Raw genomic sequence first — 26,441 nt, 5'->3', positions numbered from 1 at the left:
GCCGGCATGGAGGACATACGAGACCCCCCTGATCTACCCCGGCTCGTCGGCTGTGTTCCTTGGCACTGTTTATTTCTCCCATGACATCCTACAGATTTGCAGTTCTCAAAGGAGGCCATCCCCCCTTCAAAAGCCCCATGGCTTCCAAAGTTACCCTTCTTCTTCCACCTTTTCTCCCCCAAGCAGGTATTCCTGGTTCCTGAAGGCTGGGAGAGTGGGGAGGGGATCTCACTTACCAGGATTATGGGCAAAGGCCCCCACATTCCCACCACAGAGCCAATTACCCTGGGAGCCGTCCACAGGCGCAGGAACCAGGAAAGTCTGAGATGCTGGGTGCACTGCTGCTCTCAGAAATGTCTAATCCACCCCTCCCCACCCCTCGCCCTACCTCCACATCACACCAGACAGGATGAAACCAGCAGGGCTTTGCCTGTCCCTGTGTGCTGTGGCACACTGGGTGCGAAGGGGATTACAAGGGCTGACGAGGCTCCAGGGCTTGGTGGAAAGCACGGGGCTAATTCCCGCTCTGGCCCAACGGGGACAGGCATTCACCCTCTGTTCCCTGGAGCTGGGCAAGCTCCCCTAAGGGTGCTTCCCGCTCTGGCAGCCCAAGAGTGCTACTGTTTATAGCTCTTGCTTGGTGTGGAGCCGCAGGTAACAGTCTCCTAACCCACACGGCAGCCTGGCCCAGTGAGTATTCACCCCATTTTATACAGAAGAAAGCTAGGGCTCAGAGAGGTTAAATAACTTGCTCAGAGCCTGACATCAAGTCCGTGAAGCAGGAGAGGCAAGCCCAGGTCCACCTCCCCATTACACACTGTGCCCACCCAGTGATTGCCCAAATGGCCAGTTCACATCTTCACAGTTCTGCTGGTCATCACACAGTGTCTCCAAGTCAGAGTCTACCCAAGCAAAGGATGGAAATGCCTAAATCTGGCTCTTGGACCTGCAGGTCGAATTGATAAGCTTGGAGGGGCAGGAGAGGCTTGCCGTGTACAGTGGCAAGCCACTGAAAGGGTTTGATCGCTGAACAAAGCTTCCATGTCCTCCCTACCCTTGTAAATTACCTCCTCCATCACATATGTAACCAAAGTCTGGCTCCCCAAATGTACCTCTTTCTGGAGCATTCCCAAATCCAGAGGTAGGAGTCAAATCCTCCTGCTCCCCGCTCTCCATGACATCTTCTATCATCGCTTGTCCATCTGTCACAAAGCCCAACTCAAACCAGCAAGAGGTCCTTAGAGATTCACGCCCTCCGGCCACCCTGGTAACCCACCTTGTTTCCCGCGCCTTTCATCTCCCTGAGTTACTTAACCCCCACTTTGGAAGACTTGAATCACCACTTTGGAAGACCACAAAAGCTGGACACATACACACTGTGGGACCCACAATCCCACTAAAGAAGCAAGAATGTTCCCAAACTGGAAACACCCCAAATGTCCATCCACCATAGAGGGGACTATGGAATATACCCAAAATGGGAGATCACCCAGCGATGAGTGAACAAACTGCTCCAACACACAGCACCAGGGACGACTCCCACCAACGCCGTAGTGAAAAAAGCCAGGACACGAGCAGTACCTTGTGGCTCCAAGGCTTCCATTCTAATCTGCGTGTTAGAATCAGAACAGTGGCTGCCCAAGGGGGCTTCGGGGGCTGGAAATGTAACATAAATTGAACGCTGGTGACATGGAGGAGACGAAAATTCATCAGGCTGCCTACTCCGTGCTCTTTTGTGTCTGTATGTTCTACTGGAAGTTTGCTTAAATAGTCACTCATCTAAAATGCCCCCTCGCCTCCAAAGTCCCTTGACTACAAATAACCTTGTCTCCACCCCATTCCCAGGGCTGCCCCCAGGGCGGAGGGTGATTGTGGGGCCTCTCTCTACGTCAACTGGAAGAAAATAACAATACACCACGACTGAGAGAGGGTGATGGTGAGGGGACAAAGATAAAGGATACCCTCTGCGGTGAAATGTAGAGAAACATCAAAATGTCAACATCAGGAGCAGCAGCATTCGTCCCTGGTCCCAGCTTTGTCTAGTGATAATCCGCTGGGGCATTTCAGACCAGCCAGCCACCTCCCGACACTGGGGTCCTCCCACCAGGGCTGTAAGTGTCCTCCCACCAGGGCTGTAATCGAATTCATCTGAACAACAGGCCTTTTTGCCCTGCCTTGACTTTGGTCGAGCCAGCTTCCTTCAGCTGAGGGTAATTCCTGCAGAAGAACGCAGCTACGAGCCATCAGCCGTCCTGCCAGCTCGGGGATGAGTGCTCTGGGTCACTTTTTCCAGGCTGCCTGCGGAGAGCCACCCTAGCAGTGTGTTAGCACCAACTTCTGGGGGCCTTGCCAGGGTGATAAATCCTGTACCATGGAAAAGTGCTCCCATTGCAATACACTCTGCCCATCCAGCTTTATGTTCTGCTCCTCTTGCTCCAGCATCCTCCAGTTCCAGTTCCATACTCACCCAGCTGCTGGCGGCACCATTGGTGAAAACCTGCAGCTCCTTCTTTGAGCAAAGGGAGAGCACTAACCTCTAAGACACCAGAGGGGCCAGACCTGCAAGGGTCCAGAAGGCTCAGGGAGAACCTGGCCCTTCGAGACTTTTGAGGGCAGCGACCCAGATAGTCTCAGATGTCTCAGAATCCCACTCTCCCCAATCAGGATCCTCCTTCGCACAGCTGACTCACTAAGGTCAAGAGGTCAGCCTCTGGGGCCCTGCTACTCTTATTAATTCTGGAACCTGATCGTCTCCTTTTCCCTGTGTTCAGTTTCTTTACATGGCTGTCAAGGAGATCCTTTGGCTTTTATACTGAGCCTTGGATTGGTGACTCATCACCCACAGCCTTTTACTGTCTTTCTCCAATGTGACTGACCCCGAGAATGGCCATGGGCTTCCACAGTCCTTACGAATGCTCCCCCAGCCTCTCGGCTACCTGAGACTTTTCACCACCACTCCCTGTCCCACGGGTATCCCATGACAGTTCATTGCCTATGCACGTTTTAACAATTGCACCACTACAGCCTGCCAGGGGCCAGAAGATTCCACCTGCCCATAGTGATGGGGGTCCTCGTTAGCAGACAGGTGATCCAGCCCCAGAATCGCATTTGGAGTCTGTTCCCTAAGACCACACCTGGCACCAACTGTGACAGGTCAGATTCCCCAAGAAATAAACTGTAAGACTCTGAGATCTGCTGGGAGACGTGGATCGGGAGTGTTCTCAGGACAACACCTGTGAGGCAGCATGGTCAGCAGTTTAACTGTGAGGAGGAGGTGGTAGCAGAGGCTTCAGCTGATCCCAGGAGGAGCTATAAAGCTGGGCTGACCCTGCCCAGATGTCCTGAATGGAGGCAAGACGGCCAGGCTTTGTTTCCCCTTGCAAACAATCAGTGGAGGGGGGAGGCATCTTCTTTCAGCCAAGGGCAATCCTTGCAGAGGGACGCAGCTGTGAGCCTTGGCAGCCAACGCCCATCAGCTGGGAGAAGGAGACCCTCAGTCCTGAAGGTGGCCTTGGGTCAGGCACCTCACCATCCACCGCATGCCCATCTTCCCAAAAGGCTTGTAAACCCCTGGAAAACAGAGCCCACATTGAAAGTGTGGCATTGTGCCACCCACAGAGTAGGAGTCTAGCAACCAAACGACTCTTCTGTTGAGGAGGATGGCTCTTAGCTTCTTGACTTCCTGTGGGGTTTTTTTTTGGAGCCTCCTTTGTACAGATAGGCCGGTTTGCTGCAGGGCTGCGTGGGGCCCTTCCTTATTTGGGGTTCAGTATCTGCCATAGTACACAGGCATTTCCTCAGGAACCTTCCAGACCTTTCTGGAACGGAGGTGTCAAAGGCAAGCAGGGATCGCCACCTCCTGGAGAAAGAAGGGACCTATGGCTCCCTGAGCAACTGGAGCCCTCTGTCCAGTAGAAAGAAAGATCATGAGAGCCCGTGTGGGATTTTTCAATTTTCTAGTAGCCACATGAAAAAAAGCTGAAAGAAACAGGTGAACTTGACTTTAGTAATATGTTTTATTTAACCTAATAGATACATATATAATATTGCCATTGCAACAAGTAATCAATATAAAATTATTAATGAGATATTTCTTTTGTTTTCTTGGTTTTGCACAGAGTCTTCAAAATTCAGGGTGTATTTTACACTTATAGCACGTGTCAATTCAGACCAGGCACACTTCAGTGCTCAAGAGGCACATATAGTTAGGGGCTGAAGACTAAGGAGAGAGCAACAGTGTCTGTGTGTGTGTGTGTGTGTGTGTGTGTGTGTGTGTGTGAGATGAGTGTGAGTGGATGTGTGAGGTGAGTGTGCACATATAGGGTGTGTTTCCATATCTAAAAAATTGGAGGGCTGGGGACTTGAGGAAAGATGGAGGTGCCCCAGACACTTGATGCCCTGAGGGCCACTGGGAGTGTTGAGCTTGTTTTGCTCAATCATTCAACAAGAATCTCTTGAGCACCTACTGTGAGTCAGACCTGTGTTGGCTGCTGAGATACAAAGATGAAGAAGACACAGTCCCTGTCCTCAAAGTTCACAGTCCCATGCGAGAGACAGGAGTACAAAAATGGTTGTGTAGAGAGTAAGAGACACGACCATGCAGGTATTACCAGGTAAAAGGGGAAAGTGGGGCACTTGGAAGACTTGATAGCTAAGAAGGCCCACCCACGCCAGCTCTTGTAAGGTGAACAAGAGATCTTTAGGGGAAAGCAGCAGAAGAATAAAAAGTTCCAAGCAGATGGCAAATAAGTGAAAAGGCACAAAGGCACCAAAGAGTTGGGATCCTTAAGTAAGCAGCTGAGGTCAGAGTATGGGGCATATGTGTTGCGGTGGAAGATGGGTAGAGGGAATCAATTCATGAAGGGCCACGTGTGTCACTCTCTGGTGGACCATGAGAGCCACTGAAGCATATTGAGATATTAAGCCGACCTTATTGCTTATCTCTTATTGCTCAACCTTTTCCTGTTGCCCCCAGCACAAAGTGTTTTCCCTAGTGGATTGCAACCATTCCTCAGTCAGGAGTGAGAATGGCCACGGGCTGGCCCGTCCTGATCCTGGCTGTAATGCAAGGTCACCTTGGGCAAGTCTTAGGGCATCAAGGCAAGGAGGGGGAGGCTCCAGGAGCAAGGATTGCCCCTTTATCTCCAAAAGCCCACAGCTCGGGCAACCCACAGCTGGAACCTCAGGCAGAGGCATTTCCCCAGCCAGACACTGAGGGTATGGGAGGGCTCCCCAGGGTAGCTCCCCTCCCACCCCTCCTTTGCAGCCAAAGCCCCCAAGAGCTGAAGGCACCCTAGAACCCCAAACACCAGCTCCAGGGTGGGAGGAGTTCTCTGGGTCCATGCGGATTTGTTCATACAGGGAGGCCTGGAGAGGCCAAGCAGGCTGGGGCTCCCCTAGGGGGCAGTGTGCACACTTCGTGGGTCTGGAGAGGTGGCCCAGTGGCTGGTTAAGATACGGACAAGACAGGGCCTGCTTCTCTGAGATCAGTTCACTTTGCTGCCAGCTCTGCTGCCTCCCGAACCCCACCACTTCCTTAACAAGGGGAGTGGCCAGGCTGGCTCAGTTTCTGGCAGGCATGTTTGTAAATAAGCAAATTCTCCTAAGGAGTATCTCTGGTCCCCAAGAATGGCTGGGTGTTGGGGCCATAATAGGAAGGGTTTTCTCCATTGGGGAATGAAGTAGTGCGGTTTTTTTTTTCTTTTCATCCAACAATTACAAAAACAAAAACTAAGCAGATCCTCCCATCCGGGCTCTACTCTCCAGCCTGGGTGTGCAGAGACTGTGGCTGGGGGCTTGGGGTCTGGAAGTCAAGCCTCAAACCATGCCCGGAGTACCTCAGATCTGAAGGAGCTACTGAAGGACACCATGAGGTGGGGAGTGAGGTACTGAGCCTCTCTCTCCGAAAGGGCTCAGATGAAGTTCAAACTCGGGGCAACAGAAAGGGCTTAGAGATAGCATGGGCAGCTCTGTGGGTATATGGGGGAGGGGATGAGAAACTGACCAAATGGGGGAACAGGAATCTCAGGCCTTTGACACCCACCAATATGGTACATTATTGAGCACCAACACTGTGGCAGGCACTGAACTAGGTACCAGGGTTACACACATAAATATGACATAAGCCACGTACGTGCTCAAAAGGTGTTTAGTAGGGAAGAGATTGGCATTTGAAATCAAGGACTCTTACCTACAGCCTAGCAGGTTCCTGTTGGGGTGGGGGACAGCACAGCGTGGCATGATGCTTCACAGAAGGGACGGCTCATACTTCCTCCCTCGCAGGCAGGTAATCTATGTAAAGCACTTAGTGTGGTAGCTGGCATTAAGTTGCAGCTCAATAAACGGAGGCTATTATTAGACATTATTACAAGAAGCTGCAGAATAAACATGGCACATCTTCCTGGAGCATCAATTTGACCCAACTATTAGGGAGGAAAGGGCATTCTTTTTATAACAAGCACAGGCATAAGCTGCAATAGAATGCAAAACTCACTTGGGTTTTTGACATCAAAGATTTAGGACCTGCATTGCCCTGCCCCTTTAGCCTATTTGCATACCTCCATCCTCCGGCGGACACAGCAACTAGAAAAGTCCCTGCATTTGGGGTCAGGAAATCGGGGTTCCAATTTGGACCTGCCAATTACTACCTTGTGACCTTAGGCACTGAATTAGTATAATTACTTTTTATATTTTAAAATGGCAATATAGAGCAGACCATAATAGTCCCGCCAATCTAGAATTTTAGTCTAGGCAGGAGTGGGGGTGGGTTGAAATATTATAATAATGGTTAAGCTTTATTGAGAGAACTGCATGCCAGGCACTGTTGTATTTCATTTAACTCTCCCAAACACCTGATGAGACAAGTAGTGCTATTATCACCCCTATATTACAGATGAGAACATTAAGTTGAAACGAAGTTTATCACTTGTGTACCTTTATAAGATTAGTAAGTGGCAGTGCCAAAAATTGGAATCCATGGCTCCCACTCTTAACTGTCTGTCTATCTTACCTCTTGCCATGTACATCCAGCCTCATGGAGCTTTGAACTCATCTAAATGGGTTTAAAGGCAAACTGGAGGGGCCGCTAATACCTGCTGATCTTTCTGATCATTCTCTGAGCCTCCTTTATCAACCCCTTGACGGATCCCTAAGGGGTCATGATCTTCCAAGCTTTGCCTGAATTTCCTAATACAATATACTTAGATACACTGGACAATACCTATTACAGCCTTGCTTACAAGCTGAATTGGAGTCGCTTTTTAGCAATTTAATGTGTATGTGTTTTGTCTCTCCAACTAGGCTGTACACACCGAGAGGACAAGGACTGTGTGTCTTGCCCTTTCTGTGTCCCTCCCAGTGCCTAGGACTTAGGCAACAGACGCCAGGGGAGCTCGTTAAATGTTGTTGACAGTCTCGGGACCATCCTCCGCCCCACGTCGGCCACTCCCATTTTCCTCGGTGAACTCTCCACTTCCTCTACCTCGGTCCCCACCCCGTCCCGCCCCCTTTACTTTTATCCCCCCCCCAGGCCCCACCCCTCCCTCGTGGAGTCCATCCTTTAATATCCCCCCACCACGGCAGCATCTCCAGCGGCCCCTAGCGACGAGGCGGCAGCTCCTAGCAACCGCATCTCAGTTCCCTGACGACGGCGGCACGTAGGGGCACGTCAGCACGCCGTGGCCCCGCCCCCAGCGCCGGCTGGCCCCGCCTCCCCGAGCCCTGGCCGCCGCTGCCACTGCCGCCGCCGCCCGAGAGACTCGCGCAGAGCAGTTATGGCGGATCCCGCAACGTCCTCAACGGCAGCTCCGGCTCCCGCCCAGGCCCCGGCCGCGGTCCCGGAGGCGGCCCCGGTCCTGGACGCAGCCCCCGCCCCGGCCCCGGCGCCCGCCCCAGACTCGGCCTCCGGGCCGTCCTCGGACTCCGGCCCCGAAGCCGGCTCCCAGCGCCTCCTGTTCTCTCACGACCTGGTGTCGGGCCGTTACCGCGGCTCCGTGCACTTCGGGCTGGTGCGCCTCATCCACGGCGAGGACTCGGACTCGGAGGGCGAGGAGGAGGGCCGCGGGAGCTCGGGCTGCTCGGAGGCGGGGGGCGCGGGCCACGAGGAGGGCCGGGCCAGCCCGCTGCGCCGCGGCTACGTGCGCGTCCAGTGGTACCCGGAGGGCGTCAAGCAGCACGTGAAGGAGACCAAGGTGCGGCGGGCCGGCCGGGGCCGGGGGCTGACGGAGGGGCCGGTGCCTACGAGAGCCCTGGGCGGGGCGGGGAGGCGTGCGCGGCGCTGCCGGGAATGGTGCAACTGCAGTGGGCCGAGGTGGGAGGACGAGCCTCAGCCCAGGCCACGCTCCGGTGCAAAGTCATTGCACCAGCCCTGGGCCACCGGGCCCCAGGCGTCCCCACACGAAGGGACTCCCAAGCCCTCCTGTGGTGTGGTGTGGTGTGGGCCTCCAGGTTATGCACGCGGACCCGCTCCCGTGGGGGGCTCGGAGGCACGCGGGGCATTATTACACCAGTGCGGCGTTGTGCTGACCCCCGAGGAGCCGCATACTGCATTGTGCTCCCCGAAAGGAGGGCCTTGGCGGGTCGGTGCAGGGAGGGCTGTGGGCATCCCAAAACATAGAGGTGAACGTCTCCGCCGCCGACACAAAAACCCCAGAAGTTCGCTAGATTGCAGAAGGCGTTGTTATGGGTGCAGAAACGCAGCCCCTTTTTGTTTTACCTGGTCTCATGTTCATTGCTGCGGGAAACTTTATGAGTGAAATCACTAACGATCAAAGCCTTGATATTAATAGTACGGGGGCAGGGGGATGTGACAGCTGCGACCGGAATTGGTGACTTCTAAGTGCAGTCGGACTTCTCGAAAAAGATTGCAAGCGTGGATGGAGGAGAGCCACCCGTTGGAAACCTGAAGGGTTTTTCTTGACCTGAGGCTGCGAAGCAAACATCAGACTCTCAGATGTTATTGGGGTGAGGCCGGTGAATATTGAAACCAAGGGGTTTATCGTCAGAAACCTGAAACCTTGAACCAAGGTTGGTTTGGTGGCTCTTCATGTCTTGTTTTCCTGAGTGTGAATTCCTATCAGTGATTCACACGCACACACAAGCCTGTATCTTTCTCACCCTTTCTGCACCTCCTCCCCCTTCTCCCCTTCAAGAAAACATTTCTAAACAGGAATCAGGCCTGAGCTGTTCTGCTGCCTGGGATTGAGAGGTCTGATCTCGGGGAGGGCAGTTCAGAAATCAATCTGGGTTTCTCACGTACGGAGACAAAAGCAGCAGAGGAATAAGGCTTCATGCCACACTACAGAGCGGGTCCGTGAGGAGGCCTTGGGCATGGAAAAGAGCCCCACTTCCAGGAAGAGCCTGTGATCCGTTTCCTAGTGGTAGAAGTGATGGCTGGCACCAGCAGGGTCTTTTTCCTCGCCAGTGCGCTTGCAGCCAGGCCCAGATCTGCACACAGGACACCTGGTTTCCCCTCAGAAATGCAAATCAGGCGATAGCTTCTCTAACTGGAAGAGAAAATGATCAGTTCATGTGCAAAAGTACGTGGAAAATCCTACTGTTTGCAGCAAAATACTAGTTAAAAATTACCACCAGCATTATTAAGTCGGGAAGAGAAGATTGTTGCTCTCTACATTGTGTCTGTACGTTGTCTCACTAGCAGACAGTTGCTAGTGTCTTTCCATGGGTTTTTAAAAATATTTTTCCCTAACCACCTTCTCTAGAGGTTTGTGTTTCTGGAATGCAATTCATTTGCCTCTGTCATGATGGCCTCCTGCCCTGGCACTCAGGGAAGCAGGCCCAGCTCACCACGGGGAGCTGCCATGTTTATCAGTTGTTCCTGCACATCTTGACTTTGGTGGTTAACTTTGTTTATAGTTATGTTCCCTCTGCCTCCCCCGACCACGTGTAATTATATGCTTCAAGTACCTATTTTGGAATTAAATAGAAAATAGCTTTGAGGCACCAGCTTGGATGTATTTTGAAGTTGCCTTCTTGCAACTTGCGTTGAATTTGCTGAAATCCATCGTGACTCCAGTGGTGGTGTTTTCTTTTGCCATTGCAGTTTCTGGAGCTTCTGGGTTTACAAAAGCTCAGGAGCGTAGGAATTTCAGGAAGTGGTGGCGTATAGCGCTCATTTATGAATGGCAAAACCCAGTTTTCCTTTTAGGACTTGAGAATGGGTTTGTTTGGGGGTAGGGGAGAGTTTCTACTTGACAGGTAGCTCTCATCACGCTGTGCCCTAGACACAGATGATCCTGGTTGGCTGAACATCTGCTTTGCTCCTGGCTGCCAACTGGGTCCTGGGACCTTGCAGCACTGGTTTGGGAAGATTTTCCTTCTCACCTCCCTTTCCTTATAAATCCATCGCGGTAGCAGTATGTTATAGAGGAAAGACTATACGGCCGAGACAGAGCACCTAGGCTCTGACTTCTCCTCCATCACTAACCTCGTTATGAGACTTGAGAACCCAGTTGTTGGTAGAATAATGCGGTGACAGTCTTGGCAAACTTTTTTTAAAGCTGCTGCCAATTGGAATTTTTTTAATAGTGTCTTTTTAATGTGGAGTGAGCTGTGGAGTATTTTTGTAGTTTTCATGTTAATTTAGTGGACAGTAAGTCAAGGCTTGATATTAGTCTCTTCATTTCTTTTACATTCTTAGTGCACAACTTCCAAAAGAGATGAAAAGGCTGGCCAGCAAGTCCTACCCCTTCTGCCCATTTCTGTGAACTTTATCAGCAGAAATAAAAGAAGATTTTCCTTAAAACTGTGGAATTTGTGGTCCAGTTCCTGAGGCTTCCAGCAGCCAAAGTTAAGCTTCTTTAGGACTTAAAAGAAGCCCGCAGCTTGGGTTTCTTCCTACCTCGTTCTCCTGACCCCTAAAGCGAAGGAGCTGATTTATCCACTTGAAACTTTTCCCATTGGCCACAGATCTCCTTTGCGGACTTGCCCCTTCCCCATCAGTGGTCATCCTTTGAGTAAAGTTTCGGAATAAAGTCAAATGCCCAGAGCTTCTTCGCCTGAGCACTGGTTAGACATGGTGGGTCTTTCTGGTCTTCAACTGTCACGACTGGGCAGAATGGCTCCCGTGGGGAAGAGAGCAGACTACTGTCTGTCAGTCCAAGTTTGGGGCTTCCTGTTCCTGCTTTAGTTTTCCCATCTCTTGTGTGTTGAGTTTTGCTGTAAGTTGCCACAACACTCAGAGTCTTGGCTGGTTTGAGATTTAATGTCTCTAAATTAAGGCTGTGTCTGTGATTACCCTCCTTTTGTGAGGCTGTGGGTGTGAATAGCATCCCTGATGATAAGTGCCTCAAGAATTGGCTTTCGACTTATTTTTGGCTCCTACTTAGGCCGACATTGCCATGGGGAAAGCTGTTTAGGTGGAGCATCAAAGCAGTGAAGTTTGCTTGCCTCACCTGTTCAGGTGCTGGACCCATTAAAAGCAATTGTTCCTAGTGATGTAATAGGAAGACTTTAGGTAAGGTCAACCAAGATGCAGGACTAAGTGCATGTCCTTGTATCTCATTCAGATAACATCACGGCACTGTAGGCTCACGGCTGTTCTGTGATTTTATTCTTTTCCTTTGGTTTCCCCTCCTCTAGATGCCCGGATGGTGCCTCTGTCTGGCTTGCCGCCTGACTCAAGGGCACTTTCATCAGATGAGGGGTGTGTTTGTCCTGTGATTGGAAGTCAAAACCCTTGGGTGGAAAAAAAAGAAAGAAAGAAAAAAAACACCCTTGGGTGCTCTTCCTTGGCTGTCACCTACGCTGGATGACCTTGCCTAGTCACCGCCTCATTTTCTCTGTGCAATAAAATATGAGGTCCTGTCTGTCCAGTCTCTGAGCCTGCACAGGTGGAATGACCAGAAGTGTAGATGGGTGGTGCCTGGCGTGGCTGCTTGGCTCGTAGCAGACACTGTCCTGACACCCATCAGAACCAGTCCCGTCCCTTCAGGAGATCACTTCCGTGTGTCACAGCATGCGCTCTATCTGAGTGGCACCTTGGGAAGCAAGAGGTACATGGAGGGCTTTGTTTCCGCGGTTTGGAATTCTTAACTGCTGTTGCTTGTGACCCGGTGGACTACAGATAGGACTTCTTTATTACACCTCATCTATAAATACGCCTGAACTTCACTCCTGTGTTACTTTTTAAGACATTCAGAAATGCACATTTAAAGTAACACCTGCCAAAGCACACCAACCTCCAGGAGGGGATGGAATGACTATATGTATGTATGTATATGTTCCAGAATCTGGAAGACATCTTTTGAAATTCCCAAGACAGATAGTGAGATTATGAATTACAAGGATGGTAGAGTATTGCTTTTGTATTTTAAGATGAGAAGAAGAACAAACATTATATAGTGTTGCTATGTGCCAGGCACTCTGAGTGCTTTATGTGTCTGAAATACAACAATCCTGTGAATGAGGTACTATTATTATGCCCGTATTTCAGAGGAGGAAACTGAGGAACAGAGAGATTCAGTAGCTTGTCCGATGTCACACTGAATACAAACTGAAGTAAATATGGTTTGCCCTCGCCTGAGAATGTTGAAGTTCAGGATTTATAGGTCACTACTCTACCCCAGAACCCTGATCAAACATGAGTCTTGAGTACCCTGTGGCTGGAGTGAATCGTCCAGTCTTCCACCACTTGAAAGTCTTCGTGCAGTAGTTGTAACCACATGAGGAGAGAAGGAGCAGGGTTTCGGGGAGTGCGGAGGGTGTACTAGTGGCCAGGAGGGAGGCAGGGCAGGCGGTGAGCAGTATGGGAGCAATATTGTGATTGCCCTTGCTATGTGCTTCCCTTCTACAGTTCTCATTCCCTGGCCCCTCAGTTGTTCTCAAAACACCTGTCAAAAAATACAGCTTATTGCTGGGGAACCTGTGAATGCCCCTAGATGTTGAATGAAAGCAATCTCTGTAAATCTGATTCATTCCTGCCCTGGTTTATTCCCACCTCGACCCCCGTTCCCCCAGGAAAACAAGTCCAAGTAACTGGCATTTCTGGGTTAGGAAATCCACCTTGACCTTCTGTCTCCAAAGACCTGCCCCCTCTCTTGTTCCCAGTGTCCCCTCCTGCCCCCTCTCTTGCTCCTGATGTCCCCTCCTGCTGGGAATGCTGAGTCATGAGACAGTCTCCCAAGGGCTCCTTGGAGCGAGGCTTCCAGTTCCTCTCCCTTCAGGTGCCCTGAACGTGACTGCGTGTGTGCTCTTCACCCGCTTGGGCTTGAGGACATCAAAGGTCTCACACCCTCCCCAGCCCCGATTCACTGTTATCCTGGCTGCTGTTCTCCTTTTCGTTTTCCTCTTCTAGCAAGAGGCACTTTTTCTCTCATTTGCTGTTTTACCACAGGCCTCATGGAATCCAGTGGAACCTTTCCGGGCCAGTTCTTCTACAACAGTGCTGGGCCTGTGATGAGTCCTCTTTCCCTAGTGGTCCTGCCAGAGTTGGCTTTAGGGCGATTTCTGTGACAAGTAAAGAGCGACAAGTAAAGGAGAACGTGATCTGTGCTCCTGTTCTGATGGATGGGAGCTTCGGACTTGCCCTGCCCGGAGCTTAGCTGGGCTGGGAGGGTGTTCATTTAAGTGGATATTCCAAAGCCGGGAAACGGCAGTAGGGCCGTGTGTAAGTGCTTTTTCGTTTATAAGGTACTGTCACCTCTATTTACGAAGATTTGGGTGTTTCAACTGCAGCTCCTCCCTGAGGCTCCCCTTGCCCAGCGACTGGATGCCAAGCCCGAGAAGGTCAAGGTTTCAGCGCTGCTGCAGCCACTCTGGCAGCTGTTACTGAGCGGGAATGCATCTGAATTGCTTGTTTCTGACATTTCCGCCAGCCTCAGGGGGCTGTTAGGAGCCACCGGACACGTGTGGTTAAAGACCTGGAGAAGCGAAACGCTTACTGGGATGTTTTGTAGTTCAGAATCAAATTGAATCATGTTAATGGATAACCCTCTGGATTTATCTGCTCCAAGGTTATTTGCCCTGTTTCTCTCTTCAGCTCTGCGGCTGAGGATTTCATGTCCTTCGACCCAGGCTGACTGTGGGACGGATCTTTTGGTCAATTTTGCCCACGGTTATACTGTGTTCTTCTAAAGCGGGATTGTGGAATGCTAGTTCTTAGGATTTAAACGTTGAGGCACATGACATACCGTTCAGATGTATTCACCGAGGCGATAAGTACTGGAATGAATGTCCTTTTGGGGTTAAATCTGCTTGACTATTTGGTTGAGAGGATTTTGGTTTGTTTGCATATTTTGAGAGACCGAAACATTTCATTTTCTGCAGCTCAGTCAAAGAAATAAGACATTTACCAGGTCACTTTGGGTTTAAATTGACAGCATAGCTATATCTGGTGAAGATTCGTTTTAACTGTGACAGTTTACAAATTTTTAATCTAAGATGCTGAGTAGTGCTAAAAGGGGGGGACAGTCAGTCGTACCCAACAATAAAATCAAAATTGCCAGCTAGCAGGAGAGGTTTCTGCAGTCTTAAAGACAGTTTTCTTCATTCTCATCTTGCAAGTGAGAGCTGCTCTTTCCCACTTAGCAGCTCTGATGAGCTTTCTTCCTGCTTGTTTTAATTTTGATCCTTTTTGTGGGAGGTGCTGCTCCCTGGCATGCGGGCTGGTGAAGCCGCAGGACTGCATGTTTGCTGGCCCCTAGGTGCAGGTGGCTCCGTGTCTCTTGTGTGGCTCCCAGCGGCATCAGGAGCTGACATACTCCATGCCGAAAGCGGCCCTGTATCGGTCTGCTCTGTTTCACTACTTACGGGAGGCTGAGGGCCCTGGGGCTGATGACATCATCTTCCAGCAGAAGGAAAGAGAGCGTCTCTCCCGACCCGCAGCGTGTCCCAGCACCCTGCTGGTGGGCAGGGGTGTCAGCCTCCATTTCCTTGTGAGCTCAGCTGCGGGTCTGGCCTCTCACATCACTGGGCGTGAAAGGCCCTCCTGAAGCTCACAAAGGACTAGGGAATTCCTGGGCGCCCGCTGCATTTCCAGACCTTTTTCCTCCGTCCTTGTCCCTTTGGTTAATATGGTTGAGCATCCCCTCGTGAGGGAAACTTTTCTTCTGTTGGGTTCCGTTTACTAGGCGGTTCTGAATTTTTCTCTCTTTGGCCTTTTGTCTTTTTCCTCTTACCTCTGTCTGTGAGACTTTTCCAAAGATCAGAGCTCTGCTCTCCCCTCCCCTCCCCTCCCCTCCCCTCCCCTCCCCTCCCCTCCCCTCCCCTCCCCTCCCCTCCCCTCCCCTCCCCTCCCCAGCTTTTCTTCAGTGTTCTTGTCCACTCTTGTCACTGCAGCCGGCGCGGTACCTGCGTTGAGATGCCGTCCACACGCAGTCACCTTCCGAGCACTACATCACGTCCTCTAGAACCTTGTACTTTGTGGTGGAAGCTGTTAGGAGTGTGCCGACTCTCCCTATCCCTGGGGCGGTGGAATTTTTTAAAAATTTCTTTTTCTCACTTTTTTGTGAAAATTCTTCAAACGTTTGGAAAACTTGAAAGACTAGGCCAGGGGTTACTCCTTACCAACCATCAGGAGTCAGCAGTTAACATTCTGCCACAGGTGCTTTCTGTAGGTAAGTGTACTTTGTCCTGAGCTGCCACTGGTCAGTTACTAGCAAACATGGTGGCGCCTCTGCATACTCAAGCTTGCGGCTTCTAAAAGTTAACATACGGGATCATTTTAAATTTACCTCCTTGGGCCCCCATCCTAATATTTTTTTCTTCAAAAAAGTTATTTTTATTGTTGTAAAATACACGTAACATAACATCACCACCGTAACCATTTGTAAGTATACAGTTCAGTGGTGGTAAGTACCTTCATAGTGCTGGGTAACCTTCACCACTGTCCCCTCCAGAACTCCTTCATCTTGTAAAGCTGAAACTCTATACCCATTAGACAAGAACCCCCGCCCCGTTTCCCCGCACCCCAGCTTCTGGCAACCACCATTCTACTTGCCGTCTCTGATTTTGATTAGGTCCCTCGTATGAGTGGAATCATACAGCATTTGCCTTTTGTGACTTATTTTAGGTGGAATAGTGTCCTCAAGCTTCATCCATGTTGTAGCGTGTGTCAGAATTTCCTTCCTTTTTAAGGCTGAGTAATATTCCATTGCGTGCATATATTACTTTTTGCTTCTCCTTCATCTGTTGATGGACACTTGAGTTGTTTCCGTGTTTTAGCTATTGTGCGAGTGCTACTGTGAACATGGGTGTGCAAATCTCTTCAGGATCCTGCTTTCAGTTCTTTTAGGTAGATACTCAGAAGTGGAATTGCTGGATCATATGGTAATCCTATTTTTATTGTTTTGAAGAACTGCCATCCTGTTTTTCACAGCAGCTGTACCATTTTACATTCTCACCAAGTGTACAGGCTTCCATGTTTTTCCCGCATCCCAGCCAACGTTGATTATTTTCTGTTTTTTTGTGTGTGTTTTTTTATAGTAGCCATTCTACTGGGTGTGGGGTAGTACCTCATTGCAGGTTTGGTTTGCATTTCCTCAATAATTAGTGATACTGGACATCTTTTCATGTGCTTGTTGGTTATTTGTATGTTTGGAGAAATGTCTATTTAAGTGTTTCACTCATTTTTGAATGAGGTTGGCTTTTTGTCGTTGTTGCGTTTTATGAGTTCTCTACATATTCTGGATATTAATCCCTTTTCAGATAAACGATTTGCAGATATTTTCTCCCATTTTGTGGGTTGCCTTTATGTTCTGTTGATAGTGTCTTTTGATGCATAATATTTTTAAATTTTCATGAAGTTCAATTTGTTTTTTTCTTTTAATGCCTGTGCCTTCAATGTCAGACCCTCCATTCTAATTTGTCATCAAATCTTTGTCCAAAATGCCTCGTGAAAAAAAAAGAGTGCCTCTTGCGTCCTCTACATTTCCTTTTACCCCACTGGTTTGCTCTCTCACGGGGCCGTGCCTGGGCTGACCTCCCAAATGCCCACTTGGATTGTGTCAGCACCCAGCCTCTTGTCATGCCTTAGCTTGTCATTTAAGGCTCCTCGCCTGGATTTCACACTTAATCTCCTACCTCAGCAGTTGACTCCAGCTAATGTGGCTGTTCCCCAAATTCGCCGGTGCCATCCCCTACCTCTGGCATCCGTGGCACCTAGACCACACTCTCGGGCTCCCTCTCTGGATTGGAAGCTTCTTGAGAAACAAAGCTCTCTGCAGACTTGTATTTGAATGGCTCACGTGGTGACCTGTGGGAAGTGTTTGAGGGAATGACCAGATCCTTCCCACTTCCACACAAAGTATTCTTATTCTTAGCCTTTTCCCAGATGTTTGGCGGTGTGTGCTGGAGCTGTGTGGGTCCCTTACCCGCTGACAGCGCCCCCCTGGGTTCCAGGTGGGTTGACCATGTAGTTTACTGCTGGCGCGGGGCTCTTGTGAGCGCGCTGTGAACAATCCCCCCAGGACTGGGCCGTGGAGGCGTCCCACTGAGGGAGAGCAGATGGATGACGGTACACCCGACTGGGGTGGGCTATTTTAGCATCGTCCCTCATGAAGCCCCCCAGGCAGAGTGGGGGCACGGTGGGCTAGGATAGAGCTAGCTAGAGCTGGCGTCACCATGGTCCAGGTACAGTTGTCTGGGGGGGTTAAAACCCAGAAGAAATTGACACGCGCTTCCGGCCACAGGCTCCCAGGATGGGAGCTGAGAGGCCGCGTCTGTGAAGCCAGTGACGGCTCCCTGGTTGTCGTCGCCCAGCTTTCCTCCAAGTCCGTGGCATTGGCTCTGAGCAAATCTGGGCAAAGCACCAGTTTAACATCCAGAAGCCGCCCGAGTTCTAGCACCTGTAGTAGTTTCAAGACCTTGGTGGGAGCACCCCCTCTCTGAGCCTCAGTTTATGGAATGGGAATAATGCGCTGTCATGAGGAGCAGCTGTTGTAACCCAGCTGACAGGACGTGGCAAACCCACGTTCACACGTGAGAGTTTCCTGAAGGGTGAGCAGCATGCCGTCCCCACCTTACATGTTTCAGTTGAGGTTTTTAGTATGAGGCTCCTGTGTTGGAAGAAGAATGCCAACCCAACTGCAAATGAACCAGGAACATGGCTCGGACTCTGTGCCCTGCCTGCCTCAGGGCTCTGGAGGAGTCTCAGCGAGTACAGCCTGCAGTGGTAGTGGGTCTGCCAGCCAGGCCTGTTACTTTGCAGAAGTCAGGCACCAGCTATTAAAAATGGACAGAGCCACCCCTGTGTGTCCGTGGGGGCGGAGCGGGGGATGGGGTGAGCATGGATGAATGAAATCTAGACCAGCGCTCCTTAAAGGCTGATGTGCATGAAATCACCTGGGGCTCTTGTTCGTAAGGATTCTTCCGAAGCAGACTGCAGTGGGGCCCAGAGTCTGCGTGTCTGCCATGCTGCTTCTCCTGGTTGGGACCACCCTTTGAATTGGACCGATTCATAGGTCCTTCTAAAACCCTGTTGATGTCAATAGGTTCAGTTTTTACCCCCTCTCCCCCAAGTTTTAAATATACACCTGCCAGAAATTTTCAAAAGATGGGCCACAGGAGGGAGGGGGAATTGGTTAAGTGCCCCCAATAAGCAGGCAGTGCTTTCAGAACAGTGTCAGTGTTGGAAAGGCCTGCTCCCTGACCATTGCCCGCGGACCAGTGTCAACGTGGTCATTGCTAAGATGTTTCATTGGATTTCATGTCATTTTAGGATGAAACTGTGGTGGTTAGGAGTATAATACAACCAGTCCAAGAGGAAGAGGATTGAAATTGCTTCTTTTATCCAGCCAGGATCAGTGGATTCTTGCTGTGTGCCAGGCAGAGACGCATGCTTTACATGGCATCTTACACTTTCCCCACAGTGGCCAGTGTCCCCATTTTAGAGAGGAAGAGCCTAAAACCTAGAGAAGGCCTGTAACTTGCCCAAGGCCACACGGCTAGTGAGGGGCAGAGCCCAGATGTTTCTGCTGCCAGAGACTTGGCTCTCTTCACTGGCTACACAGCTGCCCCTTACAACTGGCTAGTGCTGTGTAGATAAACAGTTTAACCAGTTGAATTGTTTCCAAGTTTCCGGTTTGAAATACTGTGTCTCCTCTTTTGACCAGTCAAATTGTTTCTAGGTTTTCAGTTTTAAATAATGTGACTAACATCTTAAACTTCATACTTTGTTATGTCGTTGTCTAGATTTTTAAGTTTCTTAGCATAAATTCCTAAATGGAATGACTTAGGTCAAGGGGTAAGAATACAGTTTTGAGACTTTTAATTCATTTTACCAACTGTCATCCCAAAGAAGGATACACATTTACACTTCCGTCTCAGAATGCCTCTTTGCTCAGCATGACGGTGAGATTTTTGCAGGATGCTGTGACTTCTGCAGGAATCTCCTGGCAGTTTCTAGAGGACTAGAACTCAGGTCAGCTGAGCGTCATGGTGTTTTTCTGACTATCTGCTGTTGCCAAGATGTAAGACCTTCTTGTGCCAGGGGGTGTCCCTGAGCTCTGCGGCCCGGGCAGACTGGCCTGTTGTGCCTTCAGCTCAGGGCACATGCCCGAGCAGAGGGCTGAACTCGGGGGCAGGGGAGGCAGGTGGTGGCTCAGACGCAGAGCTGGAAGTGGGCATGTAGACCTGTGATGGCTCAGTGTCCGCGATTAGACAGTAGACAGACTCTGGTTGGGACCGAACGGATCACCTTCAGGTAGCACTCGCATAGCGCGCTGGTCAGTAGCTGCCATTAGCTCTGCTTCAACTTCCCAGAATGTTTGGAAGCTCGCATAGTAAATGTCATTGCAGGTTTAGGGGGAAATACTAGCTCGGCTGCCCCAAACCTAAATCTTAATCTCTGTGTGTGTGTCTATATATTAAAATAGGTGATATATGCAGATGACACAACGTTCAAATGGTTTAAAAGAGTATATACTGAAATGTTTGTCTCCTTCCCACCATTACTGCTCCCCAGAGACAGCCGCTATGACCAGATCTATTCTGTTCTATGCATATTCTAGCATGGATGTATGTATCCTTTTTTCCCCCCCTTAACATAAGTTGTAGCTTTCTGCTCTGGATTCAGACAAATCTGGGTCAGATTCTGCCTTCTTCTTTATTGGCTTTGTGGCATGGAATGACTGGTTTACTGCGTCTTGTCCCTCACGGTCATCCCTGGCATGTCACTGAAGGGTTGCCCTTCTCCTCTCTGAAGGGTTGCCCTTCGGGCCAGACTGTTGAATTGGATTCAGTTTGCTGCCCCTCAGGGAGAGAGCGGCTCTGCTGTTGGGGATAGCGTGTCAGCATGTATTACTCCTCGGAGCCTGCTCCAACCCCTCTGTTAGGGCAGGTTTTCTCCGTGGCCAGAGGGTGCCACTGATGCGGGTGGGGGCTCATGGAGATATTCGAGTCAGAAGATGCTCGGGTGTGGGAGACAGTTCTTGTGAAAAGCGTACGTGAAAAAGCACCCTCAGTGCCTTGCACCTCCTCTCTTAGCGTTTTGTCCAAGTCAGAATTGCTCGTGAGGTGTTAGGGTTCAGGCCAGGCTCCCCCTGAGACTCCCTGCAGAAACAAAGGCTAAACTCGAGAGGGACCCTCCGCACCCCAGGTGCAGACTATGGCCGAAGGGCCTGTTTCCTTCCCCAGCGTGAGGCGTTATCCTAATCAATGCACGGGGCTCCCTTGAGACATTGCTCAGGTGACGCAGCCTGTGGTGTCCTTATGGTGAGTCCCAAAGAGCGTGTTCCCACATGTTGGAGTTTCCATCCTCCCCTCTCCGTCTCCCCCACAGACCCTCAAGCTTGTCCTGGTAACATCCACGTGGGGGGACTTTGCAGCTATTGAGGGGTCTTTGGCTGAGCCCCCGAGATGATTGCTGTTGGCCGTCCACTGGGTTTTAGAGTGTGTATACGCCCATGCTGGTGGCACTGGAAGGGATGATTGGGTTTGACCCCTTATTTAGAGTTGAGGAGCTAAAGCCCGAGAGACTCGGTGGCTGAGATTAAGGTTGATGGAGTCCACAGGTAGACAGACTTAAAGAAAAGTCCGCAGAAGGACACCACCTACTTTCTAAGGGTAGAAGTGGAGGGTGGTAGTGCTGATTCTAGTTTTTTGGTGAGTTAGTTACAGCTGAGACAGGTTCTGGTATTTGACTTGAAAAGTAAAACCCTACCCATTAGCAGCCACTCCCATTAGTGCCCACTCCCCTCAGCGCCTGGTGACCACTTTCTGTGTCTGCGGATTTACCTATTCTGAACTTTTCATATAAACGGAAACATAATATGCGGCCTTTTGTGATGGGCTTCTTTTACTCATGCTTTCCAGTTTCCTTCATGTTGTATCACGTATTAGTACTTCCTTTTTATGGCCAAGATACGCCATGTTTTATTTATCTATTCATCAGTTGATGGACACTAGGGTTGTTTGCACGTTTTGGCTATTTTGAATAATGCTGCTATGTACACGTTTTGAATAATGCTGCTATGTACACGAGCATTCATGTACACGTTTTTGTATGAACATGTTTTCAGTTCCCTTGGGTATCATATTCACGAGTGGAATTGCTGGGTAATGTGGTAACTCTATGCTTAACCTTTGGAGCAACTGCCAAACTGTTTTGCGGAGTGGCTGCACCATTGTGCATTCCCACCAGCGATGAACAAGGGTTCCAGTTTCTCCACACCCTCACCGACACTTGTTATTGTCAGTCTTTAGATTCTAGCCATCCTAGTGGGGGTGACGTGGAGTCACGTGATGTGATGGGCCTGTCCTAATGACTAATGACATTGAGCATCTTTTCATGTGCTCATTAGCCATTTGTGTGTCTTCTTTGGAGAAATATCCATTCAGATAAATTCTCGGCCTGGTTTGTAATTGGTGATTTGTTGGCTTGCCCATTAGACCCTGCAATTGGATCTTCTCTCTGTCCTTCGGAGTCTGGCAGGTGGACCACTTCCTGTGGTAGGTGCCCTGTCCACGTCATTGGGTCCGTGCCAGGCGCCTTGTGTTATATTTAATCTCCTTTCCTATTTAAATATGCTCTAGGGGATTTGAGACCCTTATAAACTGAAAGGGCTTTAAGTTCTAAATCTTTCCAGGAACTAAGTTCTAATTTTTCTATATCTGGGGCTCCACAAGTACCGTAGAATAAGAAAGAGGATGCTAAATAGGTCTCGGACAGGGGGGCAAGCTTTCAAATATTTGCCGGTTACAGGAACCATAGTACGCCAGTTACAATTTACATTTTTCAAGGCAGAGTCTATACTTTTTTCTTGTGCTCTCTCTCATAGTATGGATTGTAATACTTCTTACGCAGCAGGATGATGACATGAATGTCTTTGGGTAACTGAGTTGTTTCTGTAGCTGTTTGGCAGGTTTAGGACATAGTGATGCCGACAGGTGTGAGAGGACGCCCTGTGTGTGAGGAAAGTGCGTGGTCAGAGGTCCTGAGCTTGAGTGTCCCCGGCCGCTGCTGCCTCCCAGACCCTCCAGCCTCCAGCAGGGTGGCCGTCTGCTGAGGGGCACGTGTGCTGCTATTTATGTTTTGTGACTTTCTCAGTGATTGTTTTTAGTTTAGCATTTAAGAGTCTAATTTAATTTTGTAAGTGTGTAAAGTGTTGCCCACCCACGCCTGCCAAACGACACTGACCGTCTCTTCCACCAGAGCCCAGCTTTGTCCTGGATCAGGTCTGACTGTCACGGTTGAATCGCAGCAATCTATGGCATTTCAAGTTCCTCTGACATTTGAAACCAAAAGCCATTTGCAGGAGCGGATAGGTGGCCCTTTCAGATGATAGAGGGAGTTGCTAATGGAGCTGTGCTTTCTTTCCCTCTCAACATTTCAAATCTTAGAACAGCAGTGCTGGAAGAGCCCTTCCAAGATGAACTGGTCTCTAAATTAAGTAGGTGAATGTCGAAACTAAGGATTGCTAATTTTTGAATGTGTGATTTCTTGTTGCCTTATTCTCATCTCTCCATCTTCAGATATGTCCCATGGTTGTATGTACGTACTTTGCAAAATTAAGGTCAGAGAGATCTGGTTGGCATATATTTTAGGTAAATGTGGTAGATTGAACACATTCACTTACCTCCACTTCCTACATAAACCCTGCTAAAATGACAGTAAAATTATATTTTTTCAATTAGCAATATTCGTGCCTCGGATAAACCTCATTGGCTACGATACTGTCACTGCGCAAAGTTATATTTTTAAATGTATGGAGCCACAAGGACAAAGAATGCAAGAGAAGACAATACTAGACGGAAGAGGGAAGATGAGCGAAGACAGCAGAGCCCAGCAGGCTGCAGGGTTGCTGCCTGCAGAGAGACGAAGGAGAAGCGCTGTAGAAAGAAAGCCTCAGGAAAGGAGGCCCCTGGTGTCACTCAAAGCGGGAGTGAGATTGGGGCCTAAAGACTGATTAGTTCAGAGTCTGTAGGGAGAACTCAAATTCCCCAAGTCACAGCTTCACGTCTGCAAATCCAAGAATACTCCTCATCCCCTCTGAGCAGAGGTTTATGCTCTGGAGCAGCCGAACCAGAAAGACGCTGGATCGAGGTACCTCAGGAGTAACAAAGGGCAGCGTACATTGAACCGAGAGAGGGATTTGCAAAAGTCTGTACACTAAAAGGGGGCGTCCCCGCTGGTCCCTGCCAGCTCCCAGAGTGCTGCGACGGGCATGAGGCATGGATCGGAGGAGTCCTCTGAGACAAAGGGACAATGTCAGAGACACACCTGCAGCTGCTAGCCTGTGGCAGTCCCTCAAAGCAGAAGCTAGACCTCCCCCAGCCTCTGTGGGCCTTCACTGTCCATAGCCTTGCTGGTGTCCACAAAGCGCCCAGCATCTTTTTACTTTTTAGTTTGAAATGATTATAGATTCACAGGAGGCTGCAGAAATGGTACAGAGAGGTCCCCTGGGCCCTTCACCCAGGTCCCCCAATGGTTACGTCTTACGTAGCCACAGACAGGGTCAAAACCAGGGCACTGACATTGGTACACAACGTGTGCATACAGGTCGGTGCCATTTCATCACGGGGGATTCCATGTAAGCCCCGCAGCAGTCAAGGTACAGCAGGGTTCTGTCGCCACAAAGATACCTTATTGATTCACTTTTAAATAGGAATGGACAGTCACGGATCGTTAAACATATTCAGGAAACTCTCGATATAAACGAAGGGTGGAGGCTAGAACAAGCAAAAAGAAAGACCTTGCAGAGGAAACTAAGTTGATACTGTGAACAGAAGAAACCCTCAACACACAGAGTGAATGTTTTCAGAGAAATGAGCCAATATTTTGTCAATGAAATAAAACAGGATGCTCTAAAAATCTGTACAAGAAAGAGTTAAGAACTCTTAAGAAATTAACCTGAGATTAGGGGAAAAAAGAGTTGACAAAGACCCCCAGAAAATAGCGTAAAAATATCTGACATCTAGAAGATCTGTAAAGAGAGAGAAAGGGAAAATGAAGGACAAATATATGAAAGAAATCAGAAATGTTTCTGAAATCAGAATAGATGATCACAGGATGGTGAATGGAAAGAGTCCTGACACATCGTATAATTCCAGAACACTGGGGGATAAAGCTTCTAAAGAGAGAACAGGTCACGTGCAGAAGATGGGGAATGAAGTATGCATGGGATTTGTCAGCCTCATCGGAAGACAGAAGGCAATGGAGTAGATTTCCAATTGAACATGGTAGATTGAGCTAATGTAGAACCACTCCTACAACAATGACATGGCATTCTATGTAGAATATAACAAAGATTTTAAATATATAGCTGATCTTACAGCAAAGAAAAGAGATAGCGAGAGACCAGAAGCACAGAGGGAATTTAAAGTAGAGTAGGCCTACTGATGTCGTAGCAGTTCTGGGGGTATTTATTGGACCCCAAAACAGGCCCTAACAATAATAGAAGTTTGGATTTTAATGAACACGTAAAGTATAAAATTAAAATACAGATCCCCTCAAAGGGCTCTTCCCTGGTAAAAGGGATGTGAGAAAATTTCCCCCATCGGACCAGAGAAAGGGTAAGGGAGGTTTTCATTGCCCCAGGCTCTGAGGTGTGGGGGGAAATCTCCCGTGAGCAGTGGAAACATCCAAGTCTGAAGTCTGTGTTTATGAACCCCACATGGTTCAGGACTCCTCAAGCAAGCACCAGCCTGGTGACGCCCCTAGAGCTTCTTACAGAAGAACAAGCAAAGCATTTGTAAAATGACTTTCACAGTGCGGGCCACGCAGAATCCTCCCATCTCCAAAGGTGATTGGCTCTTGCTGGGAAATTACTGAACATGCAGAAATTATAACCAAGAGTCAGATGTCACAACAGAAAGGAGGATTTCTAGCATTTAAAAACTTCAGATAACAGAAGAGATTATAATATAAATTAAATATAATATAAATGTATAATATAAATATAAAAAATTGAAAGACTAAAAGAATAGAAATCAAAGGAAAAAATAAGACAATACATTTAAAAAGGGCTATTTTTAAAAAGAATCCAACAAAATCTGTAGAATGAAAACTCTAATCATTGCATTTAAAACCCAGTGGAAATGTTAAATTGCAAAACAGACACACCTCAAGAGAGAATTATGGACCGGAAAATAGATCTGAAGAAGTTAAGTGGAATTCTGCACAGATAAAGAGATGGAAGAGAAGCAAGGAGCACGGGCATAGGATGAGAAGGCCTAACCTTTGTCTGCTGGGAGCTCCCGAAGGGAACAACAGCATCTTAAAAGAAGCTGGACAGAAAGACCCGATGGCTCCCAAGGTACAGCAGTGAAACCCAGCAAATGTCGGGGTGGGAACCGTGGAGGCCAGACCACAGTGGAATGACTCCTCGGCGTGCTCAGGAAAGTCACTTGTTGGCTTGGTGTTCAGTAATCAGCTTAAGGTTTTCAATAGTGAGAACAAAATACAGACATTTTCACATAAGAGAAAGTGGAGTTTATTCACTAATGGACCTTCACTGTAGGTCAGGGAGAAGGGAACTAAACCCAGGAGAAAGGAGAGAGACAGGAAGGAATGGTGTACAAAGACATCAGAAATGTGTGGGGAGATCTAACTAAGCATTAATTTAGGAAACAGTGGTCATCACTAATTGGAAGAGAAAAACGAAAATACCCAAAGTGGGAGTGAGAGGAGATGGTTTGAATGAACACATGCTAAGATCAGTGAAGGGGTGGGAAAGAGGGGGAGGGGTATTGATTTGCTTTGGACTTTCTGAGTCAAGCAGACGTATTAAAATTTTAAAGGTAACCACTAAAAGAATAGAACTAGGATTGAAAGCTTTCAAACCAATAGAGGGAAAAGAAAAGATGTGATTTATAAAAACTAGGTCATTATTCTAGAAAAAAGAGAACAAAGACAAAGTATGGGAAGGTAGAAAGCCCTCAAGGTAAGAGAGGTAGACGCACATGGGCCGCAGGAATATGGGTGGGACAGGGGTGGGACAGCCGTGCCCATCTCGGCAGGTCCTCAGGGTGGGAGCACCAGAGCAAAG

At 49.1% G+C, this 26,441-nt stretch overlaps 1 protein-coding gene across 2 annotated transcripts in view; it reads left to right on the top strand.

Annotated features, from left to right (window-relative positions):
• The first annotated feature begins 7,712 nt into the window (after positions 1–7,712).
• The window catches only part of UBE2O (ubiquitin conjugating enzyme E2 O), a 47,521-nt gene continuing 28,792 nt past the window's right edge, over positions 7,713–26,441 (top strand). For both annotated transcript variants that reach the window (XM_081030006.1, XM_081030005.1), the window contains exon 1: positions 7,713–8,189. In XM_081030006.1, the coding sequence (XP_080886132.1) occupies positions 7,773–8,189 (417 nt within the window). In that variant the 5' untranslated portion in view covers positions 7,713–7,772. The remainder of the gene's footprint in view (positions 8,190–26,441) is intronic.

Source organism: Rhinolophus hipposideros (genome assembly GCF_964194185.1).
Source record: "Rhinolophus hipposideros genome assembly, chromosome: 20".
NCBI lineage: Eukaryota > Metazoa > Chordata > Mammalia > Chiroptera > Rhinolophidae > Rhinolophus > Rhinolophus hipposideros.
The sequence above is the reverse complement of the archived record's forward strand: the minus strand, read 5'-3'. Positions and strand labels throughout refer to the sequence as shown.